Genomic DNA, 17,990 nt, shown 5'->3' on the forward strand with positions numbered 1-17,990 from the left:
AGTACTGTGTATGCAGGAAGTGAAGAGGGTCACTGGACGTTTGGGGGTGCTAGCAAAACCAAGATTATGAGACCCCTATGTGTACTGAAGATCTGTCTTGGGTTACTCTACTGCACCACCGTCCTCTTTCTGCCTATATCAAAAGGACTTTACTATTCAGTAAACCATTATAATGGTGGGGCTGCCATTCAAGTGCCAGTTCCCAGATGAAGGCAGGAAGTGACCAGCCTTCTGAGTGGGATCAAATGGGAGGTTTCCCTGGTGAGACCCACATGGTTGTTGTTGGTTCAGCCACCCAAGGCCCTGTCATCAATGAGGAACTGTTCACAACCTGTCAATAATGTAACATCAAACGTTTATGGTAGTATATTTAGTTTGTATCAACTGCCACCATACCGCTGGGCAATAATATTATTATATTTTAAAGCAGAGTTGCATAGCGTTAAAAAAAAAGCCACCACTCCTTGCTGGAACTTTGGTTTCCATCAGCCTTGTTCATGAGTGCACACAGGACCTTTGAACCTTCACTGCTGCCACTTTGATCAGCGAGTGGGGATGGCAGCAGACTGTCACAGCAGGATACATGGTTGCCTTATGCGTTTTGGCATGGAGCATTATGTGCTATCTGTTCTTTAGGTCCAACATAGGAGTAATGTAGTGCCCCCTGCTGGAGCTGGCCTAGGTGGCTACCTACTATTGCACTGGCCAGGTTTAATGTAGTGAATGAATTCCTCTCAGAAAGCAAAATTCAAATTGTGTGCCCTCCAGTCTAAAGCACTACTCACAGCTCAGTCCAGAAGTTGTAATTACCGAAACGATCAAAATATATAGATTCTGAGCCACGCTGGTGCTTAAAATATATTTGCAACTGGTTAAACAAGAAACACGTGTTGAGAACAGAAAGCAATCGGTGATTTTAGAAGGCAAATTATGCTCACGTTTGAAGAAGACACTGCGTTCGCCTCTTTCAATAATCCCAGGCAGGTTAAAAATACATATGCACTTCTCCCGAGCTAAAGACAGGAGGAGCTCTGCAGGGAGTTGCCACGAGCATCTGCCTGGCTCGATCTGAGGCGAATCACACTGCCTGCACGCCACACACACACACACCGTCTCGCCCCATTACGTTCTCTCTTCCACTCGCCCTGCTGTGTGCCAAACTTCAGAAAAGCTTAGACAATGGAACTGGCTGGTGGCTGCAGCTGAAACCCTCCACAACTCCCCGACCATGGTGAATGCTCCTGTGTTCTGCCTGCTTCTTCTTTTTGTTTGCCTCAGTCCTGCCAAGTCAGTTCAAATAGACCCCTGCAAGCAGCTTTGCCACTGCAACGAGGGGACCCTGAGGTGCCAGTGGCAGACACCGGGATCCGACCTGCCTGGCAATAGCACGAAAACCAGCGTCGAACTGTAAGTATTTGCCCGCCCTCTCGTGAGCGCACCTGCACTTCAAGGCTTGTGAAAGATTGCTGTTAAGTGACATGGTTGCAGTGCCAGCGTTCTAAAAGTGCTTTTGTTTGAAAACAGGGGACTGGGTTAATAGGGAGCAGGTCTGGTGGCCATACACCTCTTTTTGCATATGTAAACCAGTACGTAGAGGCTCCCGGCGGCTTGTGACTTGTTTCTTTTCCAGAGTGAAACTTTTCTTTCACGGAGAGTGATAAGGAACTGTGGGGCTCAGTACTGCAGACACCAGTGTTTTGCTTTTGCAGCACCGGCTGCTATTTAACACCAAGACATTTAGAGTTCACCACAGCAGCGTTATCAATATCGATCATATAGAGGTAATTGGAAAGCGCTGTGCTCTGTTACATACTAATGAGTCCCGGCATGGAGTGCCCATATGAGCAGAGGTGGCGTGCCTGCAAGATATTGTACACTGTGTGAGGAACTCTCTCCGGTTAGCGGAGCAAAGCAAACATGTACAATGGCTCTCTTGATTAGAGAACAGGGTGTCCTGTTCGCTCCGATTTAAACATTCTCCGGAGAAGTGTAATCGTGCATTTCTTAAGTAGGTATACAACCGTCATATAAATCCAGTTCGATATTCCATTTTATATTAAAATAGTATGCCGTTTAGTGAAATGTATTAAATAATCAAATCCCATTTATCTATGTGTGTAATTTACAGACACATTTGTGGGATTATCAACTGTGTGACCAATAGGCTCCTTTCCTCTTTGTCGTCTTTAATACAGTCACGAGACCGCTTGACGTTGCGAAACTTTGGTGGTGTATATTGCACTGCACAGGTGCGCAATCGGTGGGTAAACACATTATACTATGTTAGTAAGAGATGCGGCCTGGTGGCTAATGTATAGACTTTGGAGCATGGGGAAGCGAGTTCTAAGCCTGGCTGCCTACACTTACCTAGGACTGTGTAATCCTGGGCAAATCATTTTACCTCCCTATTCCCCAGTTCTTTTATCTATACAAATCGGAAGCGCTTGGAAAAAAAGCTGATAATTACACAAACTGGGCCATTCTGTTCACCCTGGAGTAGTTGGAGGACATCTTTGTGAATCTTGTGTATTTACGTTCTCGGGGGCAGCCACGACACTCGCCATTCATGGGCGTTCAAAAGAGGCAGCGAGCCAGGGTGCCTTATTTTATTTTCTACTGTGTTTAATTGTGAACTTTTGAGAGTCTGTCCGATTTGTTTATGGTAGGGAACAGTCTGTTGGAAATGGCAATTGAACCAGATTTCGTTTTCATTTGTTTCACTGATTGCATGTGTAACGGAACTGCAATGTTTTGCCTTAGCAAAGAGAGTCCCCATGTGAACGTATTGGTGGAGACCTACCCTTTCTACACCCAGACAGAAGAAGAAGTGAGGTGCAGTAATCCTGTTTCCTCCCTGACCCCTTACTTGCTTCTGACTGCCTTTACTAATGTCAAAGCCACCCTGTCAGAGTGAGACCAGGCAAGCAGATACAGCATGGGGAAGAGTGTGGGTGCCGTGCTCACCGCTTTCTGAATTCTGGACATGGGGCTTATGGTGGCTCTGTTCTGTCCCTGATCTCTGTGGGACTCTCCCTGCCTGTCAGGTTCCCTGCACCCATTGTCACAGGCAATGAGAGCGTGATGCAGGGACATTTCACGCTAGCATCTTACATATCACGCTAGCATCTTTGCACTCCTAGGCCCAATCACCCTCCCCACTTGCTGTCAAAGGTAGCAAGGCGGGTGAGCCGGATATGGTTTCCGGAGTGCAGGGATGTTCTTCTTTTGGCATTGGCTCCTCTCCGCCGATTGGGCACAATGGAATCTGGCTGCTCTGTGCTCGAATAATGCCTTCTTGGTTTACTCTTCTGCCTGGCCATGATTAAATCAGCTGACCTTTCTAGGCCAATGACCTCTGGATGTACTGCGCTACCTGAGGGTAAGGGAATCGGGCATTGCTGTGATATCTGAGTGTAGCCTGTTACTGGGATTCAGCAAGGACTAGTGGGCACAGCCTGTCTGGCTAGCAGGAGATAGGCTTCTGTGGTCCGTTTGATTCACCACTGAGTAAGCAAAGGCTGCCCTGTGAGGAGTGTCACCGAGAGCACACATCCGTAATATTTCACCGAGATGTGCTTGGCTGTGCCACCACCTGGGGTGACAGGGCATACACCAGGCAAGAAAGTTAGCCTGTAAAGCAGATATTTACTTATAAGCAGCCATTAACACATTGTCACAGCATGGACAATAATGCAAAGCTTCTCAGTGGAGTGGTTATATTATTATTTAATTCACAGTCACTTGTATGCACCCTCTCACTTCCATTTAGTCCTTATGTCCATATACCCATACTCCGGTCTTCCTGGTAAAGCTCAGGAAATCTGGAAATAAAATATAAGGGTGGAAACGCCTGGCCTTAATGAGGAGCCAGTTACAAGACATATATATGGGCAGATTGATTTTTCCAAGAAATAGACTCTCTGAAAATATTGGCCTGCTTAGAGCAGATTGTCCTTCATTGAATGGGTGTTGGTTCTTTGTTAGATACCGTCAAGCCTGGCCAGCTCTGAGAAGAATCTCGCTGCTTGGCAGCAAGGGGTTGGGCCGCTACGGGGGAGGAGATGCAGAGCTTTGTCTGGGATACCATTGGCCTCTGCTCTGACTTGCAATACAGAGCACAGAGGCTCTCCTTACTCGCTACCTGCACACAGCACTTGCCAGGAGCCATAGAGGCCAGCCACTGAAGAGGAGGAGCAAAGTAGATCAATATATCGTGCGGCTTTCCCTAGAGAGGAGTTGCTTCAGGCAAATAGAGCCTATTGGAAATCCTGAACAGCGGCTGCACTTTTGACACCAATGGCCTAATAGGTGACGTGCCCGTGGCAATTAATGCAACACTGCAGAGCTCTAGCGCAGAGTGCAGGTAACAATGCTAACACAATGCAAATGTCTGCCCAAGCAGTTCCTTGTTAGTGGAGTGGGTTAGTGAATGGAAACCTTGGCCTTCCACAGACTCGACCCTTGCTCCCTTTTCCTGCTCAAAAACCCCAACTTTCTCCCCAAGTAGATGTGAATAAGAGGCCGGCAGGCAAAGGCAGGCACAAAGACCGTTCAGCATGGGAATCACCCAACTGAATAATGCATTTGCACAGAGCCCACTACATTTGAAAGGCCTGTTTACAGTACACACTATACTGCTCTTCCATTGCAGGTCAGGTTACCTCGCTAGAGAAATACAAACTGACACGTGACTTTACAATGTTACCTACACAAACCACATCAGGAGGGTTGCATATTCTGAACAGTAGTTGTTGATGGGAGACTCTTCATTGCTTGCACCTCATATCTTTCTGCTCTGCCTTGCACCGTTACATCCAAGTTGTAAATGTGTATCTAACCTGTACCTTGCCCATGTAACTAAGTGCCCCACATGCAACCGCGCCTCGACGCCTAAGGGCTGTTTGTGCCCTATACAAATTTAAAAAATAAAATAAATAAATTAGATCCTGGCACTACTGTGCTAATAAATGCAGATTATAATCTGGACATTGTAATTGGTTATTTATAAGGTGCTTGATACCCAGAGGTTTCTAAGCGCCGACCCGGGGATCGAACCTGTGTTGCTCCGCGTCCTTGCTTCCAAGCCGAGCGTTGCCCCTGAGCTATCCTCCCGGACCCGCCATGCTGTGCAAACAGAGCCTAATAGATGCTGTGCTGTGTGTGTGTGCTGTGTGGGCCTAATAGAACTCTAAATTGATTTGTCAAGTATGCATAATGTATCTTACCTTATTGCAACATCCCAGCATTACAGAACCTGCCAATGCTGTGCTAAATGGGCACAATGAAGCCTGACACAGAATTAATGACTAGTTATAGTGGAATGTATCAATGCCATTTGTTAGCTGGCTATAATGGAAACTGTCCGTAGAATGCCAGGAGGACAAAATGGAACCTGGCCATATTCTGCTCATTAGGATTTATGGAATTGGCCACTGTTGTGCTAACTGGGCATACTCATAGTTGCCCTCACTGAAGCAGCAGGACATAACATGACCTGACACTGCTCTGCTAATTAGCCATACTGGTATCTGGCATCACTGTGTGAACTGGACCTAAGGGAATCAAGAACTGCTGTGATGACTTCTCACCTTGGAATCTGGCACTGATGTGCTAACTGGATATAATCATGTTCACACTTACATTGCCAACTGGGTATAATTAAATCTAAGGTCAATGGGTTCATTGGACTTGTTGGAATCTTACCTTATTGTGCTAAGTGGGTATGGAATTTGGCACTGCTCCGCTATCTTTGCTTTGCTAATTAGGCATTTTGGAACTTCTGTCACTGTGTTTGGTGAGCTAATGCAATCTGGCTTTCCTATTATAACTGTTAATCAAATTTTGCCTCTCTGTGCTGAGTGAGCCGATCAGAATAGGTCATAGGTATGCCTACTAGCTATAATGTAATCTGACCTTACTGTGCTGATTGGACATACTAGAATCTGGCAGTACTGGGCTAAATGGGCACAATTGTATTTGGCGTCACTGTACTAACAAATTATAATGTAATCTGAGACTGCCATGCTCTCTGCATGCATAAAAGTGTCTGACCTTACACTGCTAAATGGACATAACAGAATATGACGATGCTGTGTTAATCCAATATCAAATTTGGCACTGTTTTCCTAATCCGGTTTTATGGAATATAGCCTCACCATGCTAACTGGGCATAATGGAATCTGACACTGATGTACTATCTGGACTTAATGGAATCTGACATGCCTCTGCTAACTGGATATAATAGTGTCTGGCTTACTGTACCAACTGGGCCTGATATAATCTGAAACAGTGTTGCCAATTGAAATCTGGCACGCATGTGCTAACTGAGCTCATCCCTTGCTAATGCTTGGGCATCTGTGCCTTCTAGGGCAATGTTGCAAGAGACCAACACTCTTTACAGTGATAGATGTTAGTGCTGTGAGTACCATGTCTTTTGATGTGGAAGCTGCAACTATTTGTGTACCTAAACATTTGACGGCAGAATCTTTTATATAATTACAACACATGCCAAATGACGTAAGTACCCTTGCATATCTAAGAGATAGCTGGCATTTGATGGTACTCCCTGGGCATATGATTCCATTAGCTGACACACAGACTGAGTACTTATGCATGTGATGACAAAGCTGGCAAATGCAGGTACAATTAATTTGTATACAAAAAATCAACACTGTTACTTTGTCAGTTCTTGTTATTTTACAGTGATCAAAATATTTAAGGTATCATGGTAACTAAGCTGCTATAAATTAAATAAATGTACAGCGATTCACCCAATCAAACACAGAGCAGAGCAAATCGCTACTTTCAGTTCATTAATGTATTCATGTTTTGGGGCAGCTGTTGTGAGTTGCTCCCATATCGACTGTGTTTCCTATATGTCTTGTCTTATTTTAGTAAACGGTGTTTATATCACATTAGCACCCGACAATGGAGAATCAGAATGAAAGAACCATTCTGATTGGCCCTCGCCGGGGCATTACCTGGCCAGGAATCCCTCGGATTCCACGCCTTTGTCTCTGGCGGGGGCGTGGCAGCCCCTCAGCCAATGTGGTGGCTCGAAGCGGGGCCATCCGCCCTCCGAGCCTCCACACGGCTGGAGGCTGCCTTCGTCCCCTGCCGGGGATTCAGGTATTTTTTTTTTGTCCTCCCCTCTCCCCGCCCTCCCAACCGCAATTGCCTTCAGGCTGCTCTGTCCCCGGTGGGGGACGATGGCAGCCTGCAGCCGCATGGAGACTCGGAGCGGGGCCGTCCCCGCTCCGAGCCTCCACATGGCTGGAGGCTACCATTGTCCCCCACCGGAGACCCAGGAATTTTTTTCTTTTTCTTTTCTTTTTTCGTCCTGCCTCTCTTCCGCCCTCCCAACCCCACTTACCTTCTCTTTTTTTTCGGGAGCGGACGTGCTCGGAACAGAACTGTTCCCAGCGCGTCCGCTCCCGATGGACACCATGGAAAGGGAAAACGGACTCTGTGGTCCCTTCCCTAGCGGCCATTTTCTCAGACATTTTCTGCAGCGTTTCGGGACAGAAAAAAATGCTTTTAATACCCCGGTCTCGCAGATCTTGCAGGCTGGGGTACTAAAAGCAATTTTCCCCTTGCGGTGGGGGCATTACCTGACTCGGTAATGCCCCTGCCACTCTGGGCATATTTTGCTTAAATACAAAATGGCACCGATTTCGGTTTTCTCGGTTACTGCGAGGAGATTCTTGAGAAACAGTTATTAAACCACTGGTGTTCTGCTTGAGTCACCCCCACAAGGAAATCGTACAGGAAGAAGGGGAAACACACGGAAGCAAGTTTATTCACAACAAAGGCCAAGCTTACACACACTGCACACTTTATAATGAAAGGTACTTTTGGCACATGGCTTCCAGGATATTTTGAATAAAATATGTGTCCTTAATAATTGAAGCTTTTTATAGATGTTATCTGAAGAAAACAAACTATTTTGTCACATATTATTCAGAATTTAAGTTGAAAGGTTCCTTTTGGCACATGGCTATAAGAACATGTTTTATCCATAATCACAACTTTTAATAGATGCTGTGAGGCTCTAAGAAGAACAAAGCTCTATTGGCATATATCATTCAATATTGAGCTGCAGGGTTTTCTATGGCATATGGCTGTCAGGATACTTTGACATGAGCATGTTTTGTATCTATAATTATAACTGACAATAGGTGTTGGGAAGCCCTGAGGTGAGCTAAGCACCTGGGGTTTATACTACCTTAAATTTGCCATATACTGCCTGAATTGCTAATGCATAAGAGCACTATTCTGCTCTTTGGAATAATTCTACAGAAAGATTTGGCTACTCTGCTTGTTGACACCTGATTTTCACATAGATCCTTGTAGAAGAAAGCTGCCTATCTGCAATTAAGACATATTAATGTGCTCCAGGTACAGCCATTGAAGGGAAATGATCTTAAAAGCAAGCAGAAGCTTAGTTTTACCCAGTGTTCAATACCCTGACTTAATATGGCTTCGAAGAAGGGGCATCTAAGGAAATGCCATCAACATCTACTAGTAATGCTCCCAAAAGACAGAAAAGTGACTCTCCCACATCTAAAGACGACATGCAAGACCCGGTTACGCAAGCTATTTTAACTGAAATTAAATCTTTTAAACCCTTTATAGAAGCAACAACAGCTAAATTGCAAATGTTTGATGACAAGTGGTCCACATTTGAATCAAGAATAAATGAAGGGGAAAGAAGTGTCAGCGATGCTGAAGTTGTTGCTGGAAAGGTGCTGTCACTTAATAATACAGTTTATCCCTGCAGAAGCAAGCAGAAAATTTAAAAAATAGAAATAGGAGGAATAATGTAAGAATTCTTGGTCTTCCTGAGAGCATTGAAAAAGACAATCCTATTCAATTCCTATATTATATGCTCCCTCTGCTTCTGGATCTTCCCACGGCCTTATAACTTAATATTCAAAGGGCTCATCATGTGGGACCTAGAAACCCATCTTGGAATGCTCCACAAACTCTAATCTTTGCCTTACTCAACTATACTCACGTGCTACTCATAATGGACAATGAAAAACAGAAAAAGATACTTACATGGGAAGGCACCAAAATCTTCTAAATTACTTCTTTGGTTTTATACTTGTGCATCTAATTTCCCTACACCGTATAGCAATTTTTCCAGTGCAGTGTCCTTTGTGGTGACATACATACTCGTAGAAAGATTTGCTTGTGCTTGGCAAACATTCTTTTCTGCAACATGACTACCGACCTCTGATGAAAAGGTCAGCATTCTCCCACCTTTGCTTTTAGAGCTTTCTAGAAGCCACAAAGAAATGCAATCCACGCGGTGTTCAACATATGAATAACCCTCCCATCTATTTTAACATACTATCCTTAATTGTTGACACTGGACTTTTTCCATGTTGTGTTATTCATTTCATATCCAAAGTCTCTTTCTGAAGTTTATTATGTGCTATGCTGTGTTGTAAATCATTCAAGGTTGCGTCCAATTATTCTTATTATGTGCCCAAATTCACCATATAATTTGTGTTGAGGGAGGTGGAGTAAAAAATCAAATGATGCTCTCAACCTATCAGCATGTCATAGAGATCGGTGAAAAACATTAGGAGTACATTTGCAAAAGGGAATGTCTGATTGCATTAATACAGACTGATTGACCACATCAAAATTCCAACTAGTCATGCCATTGTGGCAGGAACAACTTAAAGATCAATTTTTTCTTGAATGCGGAAAGGTAGGGGTGGAGGAAGTAGCAGCAGCAGGGAGATGACCGACGTATTTGCTTCCGCTCTCCAAAAATGTCTTTTGCTTCGGTTGACTGATGAATTGTAATTACTGTAAATTACTGTACATTCTTACTACTGTATCCCATGAGCTGTGTGCCTACCATGTGTGCCAAAGTGCACTAAAGTTATTCAAATACGGGTCACACTTCTAACTGAACGGGAAGGGGAACTTTGTCACAGGGTGGCAAGCCCAAAATACACACAGATGGGTCTTTACGTGTATATCATGAGCATGAATCCACAATTAAACATTTCTCGATCATGCCATTTTTTGAATTTTATTTTGTACATAGTGCGTTTTATCACACATAGTGATATAGAGCAAAAATGTGCCAATTTGTGAGCCAGTTTTGAATCAGTGATATTGGATTCTTTTTATGAAACCAACACGCACAGGTGCACTTTCTTCACCATCTCACATTGTTTAAAAGGCATAGCTAAGTATTTCTGTTTAGCAATTGATGCAAATTAGCCCGCCCACTTGGGGCAATGAGACATGTGGTTGTTTAGTGTCACACAGCAGTGCTGTTCACCTTCAAAATCGGAAATTGTGTCATGTTCATTTGACTTTTGTGGGAGCCAGAAGGGTGATGAAGACCCCCACATGAAGGAGTGTAGTCAGCGACTCTTGCTCGAAGCCATAATCTGGAAAAGCACATAACTGAAAGAGTAGCGCTCAAAAGTCTCTCTCTAGATGTGCACACTTCCTAAACAGTTCACATTGAGAGTGGATTGTATGCCACTAGAGGAATACAAATAACTTGCTGCAAATGGCTTGCTAAATTTCAATTACTCAATTTACTTAATAGGGACCAAGATGTTTATTTCATGCATCCTATTAGTGTGATTGTGAAAGGGTTAAAACAGTTCATGTGCCAGGTTATAAGATAACTTTAATTCATTGTTTTGAAGAGGCTGATTTACGAAAATGTGTGAATTGCTATGAGATGCATGATCTTGCACTGATGAGCTTGAGCGATCACTTGTCAAGCTAAGACCAATCCACCCATGCCTTGGTACACCGCTTGGTACACCCCCGAACGTGCCTCCAACAAACGCTCATTCAGAGCCCTCAAGAAACGATGGCACAAAAAAGGTATTCCTGGAGATCTCACTAACCTCAAATCTCTCTGTGCCAACCGGAGGATTCTGATTACTGAGGCCAACTATGCTTACTTCTCCACCATCCTTGAGGCAGCCTCTAACAGGAGCAAAGACCTCTTCAATATAATAAAGCATTGTACCGACTCTGAGGTGCCAGCAACTCAGGAAAAACGTTTATTGAATAACTAGACAAAATCTGACAGACCATCTAATCAACCTCCCACAGCATTAGCCCACCCTGCACCTCAGCACACACACTGCTCCTCTCAATTCTCTCCTCTCCCCCAGAACTCCTAAAAACACTTGCCTCCCTCAAACCTACCTACTACTCTGACAATTTTTTATTGTGTTATAGCTTGCAAAAACAAGCCTTTCACAAATAGAAACAATTTACAAAGTAAGAAAACAATCCAATGTGTCAGTATGTCTAAAACTCATCCAATTTCTTTAAAACAAAACACAAAAATGCCTACAACGCTATTCAGTGTAAGCCCATTTCCCCACATCAATCTGATCCAAAACATTTCAGAAAAATTCAGGGCCCTAAGTAGCGCCCTGTAGCATCCTCATAAGCCGCAGATTGTAACACAATGGGCCTCATTACGAGGCAGACGCTGACGGAATGAAGGGGACCAGTACGGGACTGGCCCCCTTCATTCCATCAGAGCTGATTACGAGCTTCCCATCACAGGACCCGGATCGGACGCCTGGTAAAACCAGGCATCCTTTCCGGGTCCCGCGAGGGGAAGAGGGAGGTAACAACGGGACACTTATAATGTGACCGTTGTTACCTCCATCCCCATTCCCATTGAGCCCTATGGGGTCTCAAATGGGAATGGGGAATGTTTCCTGCAAGGAGGACTCCTATGTCGGAATGACCCGGTAAGTCCCCATTGCAGGAACTTGTAATGAGGCCCAATGTGTTTTAAGGTTTCTTAGGGTTTTCTCCTGACAGAATCTATAGTCAACACTCAATACCAATTCATCCCACTTAATCCTCCTCTCTAGAGTAGAAAATTGATTTAAACGAAAACACACATAAATACCACAGATTTTGGGACATGGAAACAATGACACATACATCAATGTCTCGGTTTTTTTCCTCCCAAACATTTCATATTCCATATAGAGGGAGTAAGTAGTGAGCGAGTCAGACATTTCGGCCCAAACAACGTCAAACAGTTTCTTCTTGACCAGCTGTGGGGTAGTCCTTAGTTCATCAATTGAGGCACCAATCCAGTGCAAAATACAAACCATATTCTGCTTGAGCTCACTAATTGTAGTTGCTGACTGAAGAATCGTGGTTCCCCCTAAACATTGATATACAGAGTTGGCAGGTGGGTTTATAAATTTTGCATAGTCTGACAGCTTTTTCCACACTGCCCGAGCTTCTAGCGAAGAAAGACCTAGTTTGTGCCTCACCACTGAATTTGGCACTGAGTTGTTTAACCCCAAGGTCTTTTTCCAAAGCTGACCCTGTAGGATATTTAAGAGTACCGCGAGGTCAAAGAGTACAATGGCCAACCCATGATTGATGGGTTGATGATTGTTGGCTCGATCTTTTGTAGGTAAAAACTGAGGAGAGGCGTGAGGGAATAGCAACATAGTTGAGAGTAGACTCTCCTCATTTTAGCTAAAAGAGGAGAGAAACCACCTGTGAAAAGGGACCTCCAAGCTCCCAAGGATTGGGCATTGGTTACGTTTTTTCCAAGATACCTCATGAAGGACACCCTTTCAAGAGGGTCACACCCACCTTCCAGATAAAATAGTAAAAGAGATAGGACACTTGCTAGTAGTAAAACCAACTAGTTTGGATTTACCCTTGTTTATCTTTAGGTTATTGGCCACAGCATACTAGTGAAAAAGTGTCAACTTCCTGAATAACCCAATAGGTGTCTTATAAAATAAGACAATGTCGTCAGTAAAAGCTAGCCAGTCCAAAGGTTCTGATTGGTGCTGAAGGGACCCCCTCCCTAGTCAGCCTTACCTTAAGTGAGGAATAACTATGGGCCTCATTACGACCCAGGCGGTAAGTTACCGCCTGGGCCGTGACTTTACCACCATGGCGTAAACTACGTTTACGCCATGGTGGTTGGCGGATTTACCGCCCCATTCCAACCTTGGCGGGGCGGTAAATCCCCATTTTCCCATTTACCCTTCCCCATTCCCATTTTGCCCCATAGGGCATAATGGGAGTGGGGAAGGCGTTAATTACGCCACCGTAAATTACGGTGGCGTAATTAACTCCATGGTCCCTTAGCGCCATGGATTTTAACACCTGCTAAAAGCAGGTGTTAAAACCTCCATGGCGCTAAGGGACCTCGTACTCAGGCGGTAAGGGTCGGCGCTGTTTACGCCGCCGTAAAACCCTTACCGCCTGAGTTATAATGAGGCCCTATATAATAGTGCTGAGATCTCAGGTATTCCCCTAGGCACGTTACCCTGCAGTAATTTGTTTCATAGAGTAGACCAGCTGACTGTATCAAAGGCATTGGACATGTCATTGGAGGCCATCATGTACACAGGGCCCACCAATGCCCTTTTTACCACTGCTGAAAGATGAGAAATAACTGTAGTGTTGAGGGTGGTCCCCATTCTTTGCCGAAACCCACTTGATACCTGGAGAGAAGATTTAAAGATTTAACCTGAAGTGAGAGACCTCTCAACATTAGCGAGGCACATTTTTTTACTTGAAGCGTCCAGTAAGACAATGGGCTTATAATTTCTTGGGTCAGCTCTATTACCCTGTTTAAAGGTGGCCCTTATAAATGATTACTGCCAAGAACAAGGGATGTTACCTGTTTGGAAAATGTCCTCAAAAAGGACCCGGAGGGAGGTCAGCCAAACCTCTGTTGTTTCTCACCAGAGTTTCATTTATGGTCTGGTTTGATGCGATGAATGCCTCTCGCTTGATGGATTTAACCAATGACTTATAGCAAGCTTGGATGGCCTTTTTTTTAAAAGTTATACAGTTCCGGTGAATAAGAACATAGCCTCAAAACTCTCAATTCCTTCCTTTTGTGTTTTTTATTTCACAATTTTCCCATCATGCCTGTGTTGATGCTGCTTATTGCTTCTGCACCACCCCTTCTTGGACATAGCTATTAGGCATGCATTCAATGTATTGCCACATTTCTCAGCAGAGAAACAGTCTGTAGTATCCTTTTCGAGGTCTGTGGTTTGTTTTAGTGTAATCAGAAAGTTTCTACAGGCCACAGCATTCCATTTTACCATCAACCCACCCAATGTGGGCCAGCAAAATGCTGCCACCTGCTCAAGCGGTAGAGACTCAACAGTAACTCGCTAGATGAGTTTCAGTGGCAGATGGTCGCTACCGGCCTGAGGGCCTCTAGACAAGGAGTTGCAACGTGGTTTTAATGACCGTGATACTCTGGCCATATCATCCTGGCCACCACCATTAAACAATTGATGGGTCCAGTGCTCAACACACTCCTCAGTATCATTAATGCCTTCCTCACTGAGGGGTAATTCCCGGCCACCCTCAAGACTGGTCTCAGACAACCTCAAAAAAAGGACCTTAGTCCCAGATGACATGGCCAACTACTGGCCCTTTATGAACCTCCTCTTTATTGGCAAAATATGGGGAAAGTATTTGCTACACCAATACTCACCAGACCTGAACATCTACGCCCCCTAAAGGACAATCAGTCAGGGTTCCACCCAAACTGTAGCACTGAGACAGCCACCATCCAGTTGGTGGATGATGCCCTCCAAATCATGGATAAGGGCAACTCATGCCTCCTCGTCCTCCTTGATCTCTCAGCTGCACTCGAAATTGTCGACCACCACATCCTCCTCTCCCTCCTTGCCGACAGAATGGGATTGTTTGGCACTGTCCTGAATTGGTTAAACTTTTATGCTTCGGGCTTCGCCATTGACAGCAGCCTGTTCTTCCAGAAACACATAATCAGGAAGGCTCCCCAAGATATCCAGGTTCATGAATATAGAGTTATTTTCTAATATGGAGGGGCTAGTGGTATCTCGCATGTTATATGAGGTGCCATTTTGAAATAGCATTAATATATTTGAAATGACCTCATCACGCAGTGCGTATGATGTCAAACATGAACTAAAGCTCCTCGTATGCAGCTAACGTAAATAGGTGGCTGGTGAAGGATGATGTTCCCTATGTGCCGCTTACTTTCAGTACTAGTCTTCCAGGGATAAATGAAGGGCCTTATTGCAATGGAGACCATCAATACAATCTTGGTTATTATTTGTAAAGAAACGTCATTGCTGAGTGTGTGTTCCCTCATGAGCTTGTAAGACAGTTAGATCATGTGATCACATAAATGGGAACTAATACTGGCTAATATCGGGTAGTTAGGTAAATCCCAATAAGGTCAGAAAGTAGAGATCCACTAAATATGTATGGATTATGTGAAGTATGAACCTAGATTAGTGTTATCCACAATGTGCCACAATGCATCCAAAATCCATGTTGGGTCCAGTGTAGGTAACAATTTGTGTCATTGAAGCATTGAATCTTAACCATTATTTATAAGTATGGGTTTCATCCTATCAATGTATGTGGTATAAATCAGTGTTCAGGAGTACCTATCTATCTATAATTCTTAGTAATATGGGATAAACTACTCTTTATGGCAATGAAAGGGTGCTGGTTGGGATATATGCAAAAATGAGATCCACATTGCTTGGATGATATACTCGTCATTCAGTGAACTGCTCCCAGGCTGCAATGGCTGATGTCTATAGATTATAATAGTTCTAAGCAATTGGATTAGTAATTCAGATTCATGATTATGGAACGTAATTTTCAAATGTATCTTGCCTCCAATTTCCTTTGGAGTTGTGCACTGTTGCCACCTCTCATTGGTTACTTGACAAGGTCGATTGCTAGGCTCTCTTGTTGTCCAGTTGGTGTACCTCATTCCAATGCAGGGCAAGTGTAATTTTCAGATTTCGGCAGCCCATCATACCCAAATGCTCTCTTATACGTGTACGTAGTTCTCTGATTGTGCTCCCTATTTACAGTTTCTCACATCCACATACATAACATAGACAACAAATTTGCTGCAACAGTTCATGGAGTGCTTAGTATAAATAGAGTGTGTCTTGGTAACAGTACATTTACGAGCATTGTCAACTTTAACTGTTGTGCTGTTTTCAACCAATTTCTCGCTAGTTCCTGTGCTGCCATAAAACCCGAATATAGTTTGTTCTGTATAGTGGGAGCTCTACGATACACAAAATTGGGTCTAATTCCGATGTAAGTGCTGAGTAAGTAAATTCCAATGTTTATTAAGGATTGTGTATAGTTGAGGACTATTAGCACTGTATCCAGTGATATATTTCACACTCTCTTGTGTATCTGTACTATTTGGTTTAGTACTCTTATTGTTGGAAAGAAGTAAGTTCCTCTCTAGTTTTGGTACTTGCCTAACGTGCTGCTGTTTCAACATCATTATTCATGTACCCTCTTTGTCTAAAATACCTTTTTGGAGAAGCGCTTCAACTGGACCCTACACAGCTTTTTACTTTTACTTGGCATAGGCTTGCATGCCAAGGCTCTCAGTAATTATCTGCCCTCCCGGGTAGTTTTTGCTTGACAATAACTTTACTAGAGTGGCACAGAGGCATTTGTCTAACAACCCAACCATAGCTCCCCTAAAAGCAGTCCACCATGCTGCAGTACATCTTATTGCGGGCATGGAAATGTGTGTGAATTCAACCCCTTCCTTTGCAAACTACATTGGCTTCCTCAGGATACTGTTTGAGACTGCAAAGCAGCCACGAGCAGCACACCACGTACCTGGCAGCTATGGTCCACATGTTTGGTGGCATACGCTCCTCATGCAGCAAAATGACCAACTGGCTCAAATCACAACTCATCATAAGAGAGAGGACCCACAAACAATCCTCCCATTTTCACTCAAATACCCCTTGGAACTCAATCTCAGTTATTGGCTAAGAACCCCAACAATTCTCAAAAGAATGTTTCTTTTTCTAAAACACATGACCAATATCAATGAATGCACAGACCACAACTCACAGTACTGCGCTACTTTTAAAAGATGCCAACAAAAACCTGACTTCCCAAATCCTATTCAGCATTCTGCTACTCTTAAGCTACGTTATCCCTTTAAACAATACAACAATAAAATAATACAAATAATTTGCCAACGCACAATAATATGTGCACAAGACATCCTAGTGCACATAACTGTGTTTTTAACACAAATGCACATTTTTCCATTTAACATTACTGGAACACGTAAAAACCACATCCATCGGCAACAGATCCACGTTTGTCATGCATCTTAGCGAAACAGTCACAGATGCAAATATGTTTTCATGCAACGTCACTGAGATTTGTGAAAAATTCATGCATCTGCATCCCATTTGTCTTTTTTTACATGGTCATGCATCTTGTTCACAAAAATGTGCGCACGTATGTGAGTAATGAATGTCTATGTGCCGGGAAAAGAACCGAAAAATAGGGACATGGGCCAGAAGAGGAGTCTTGGGCCAAATCGTGTAAATGTGTGGAAGTGTGAGAGCTGGTACAATAAAAAAGCAAGGGAAAGAAGACAAGGATAGGAAAAATACTTTCTGAAATTTTGTTTTCTCAAACTCCACCAGAAGAGAACAGTGCAACGTCCTTTTGCCGACAGTCGTTTTTTCGATGAAGTTTTTACTGAAAAATGCCCATCGATAAAACTCTTTCAATTATAGATATGGGGGAGGTAAGAGGTTAAAAGGGATGGCGAGAGGCCCGGGTGGGGTCAATTACATAGAGAAATGGGGAGTTTAGGGGAATCCCCCAAAATTAAAAACAAATATTTGTTGAGTTTTTTCAATGGATTTGTCCGTAACACGACATAGAACTAAGAGAACATTCCATAGGGAAATGCAAAGCCCATGTGACGGAGCCCATGCCTACCACTGAACATATCCAGTAGGATGATCTGAAACAACACTAGTTCAACCTCAGGCCTCAGCTCTGCACCACGCAGTCAACTTTGTGGGAAAGACGTTAGCGGATGCCACATACTTGGTTGAAACCAGAGGCATTGCTAGGGGGGGCTTAGGGGGCTATCGCCCCCAGTCTTTTGGTTGTAACTCGGATAG

General features: G+C 43.8%; 1 protein-coding gene across 4 annotated transcripts in view; it reads left to right on the top strand.

Moving 5' to 3' along the window:
• The first annotated feature begins 1,086 nt into the window (after positions 1 to 1,086).
• The window catches only part of LHCGR (luteinizing hormone/choriogonadotropin receptor), a 1,835,933-nt gene continuing 1,819,029 nt past the window's right edge, over positions 1,087 to 17,990 (top strand). For 3 of the 4 annotated variants that reach the window (XM_069608404.1, XM_069608401.1, XM_069608402.1), the window contains exon 1: positions 1,087 to 1,407. In XM_069608404.1, the coding sequence (XP_069464505.1) occupies positions 1,229 to 1,407 (179 nt within the window). In that variant the 5' untranslated portion in view covers positions 1,087 to 1,228. The remainder of the gene's footprint in view (positions 1,408 to 17,990) is intronic. The other variant, XM_069608403.1, reaches the window with a different exon arrangement.

Source organism: Ambystoma mexicanum, chromosome 4q (assembly GCF_040938575.1).
Source record: "Ambystoma mexicanum isolate Mex_15411 chromosome 4q, UKY_AmexF1_1, whole genome shotgun sequence".
Lineage (NCBI taxonomy): Eukaryota > Metazoa > Chordata > Amphibia > Caudata > Ambystomatidae > Ambystoma > Ambystoma mexicanum.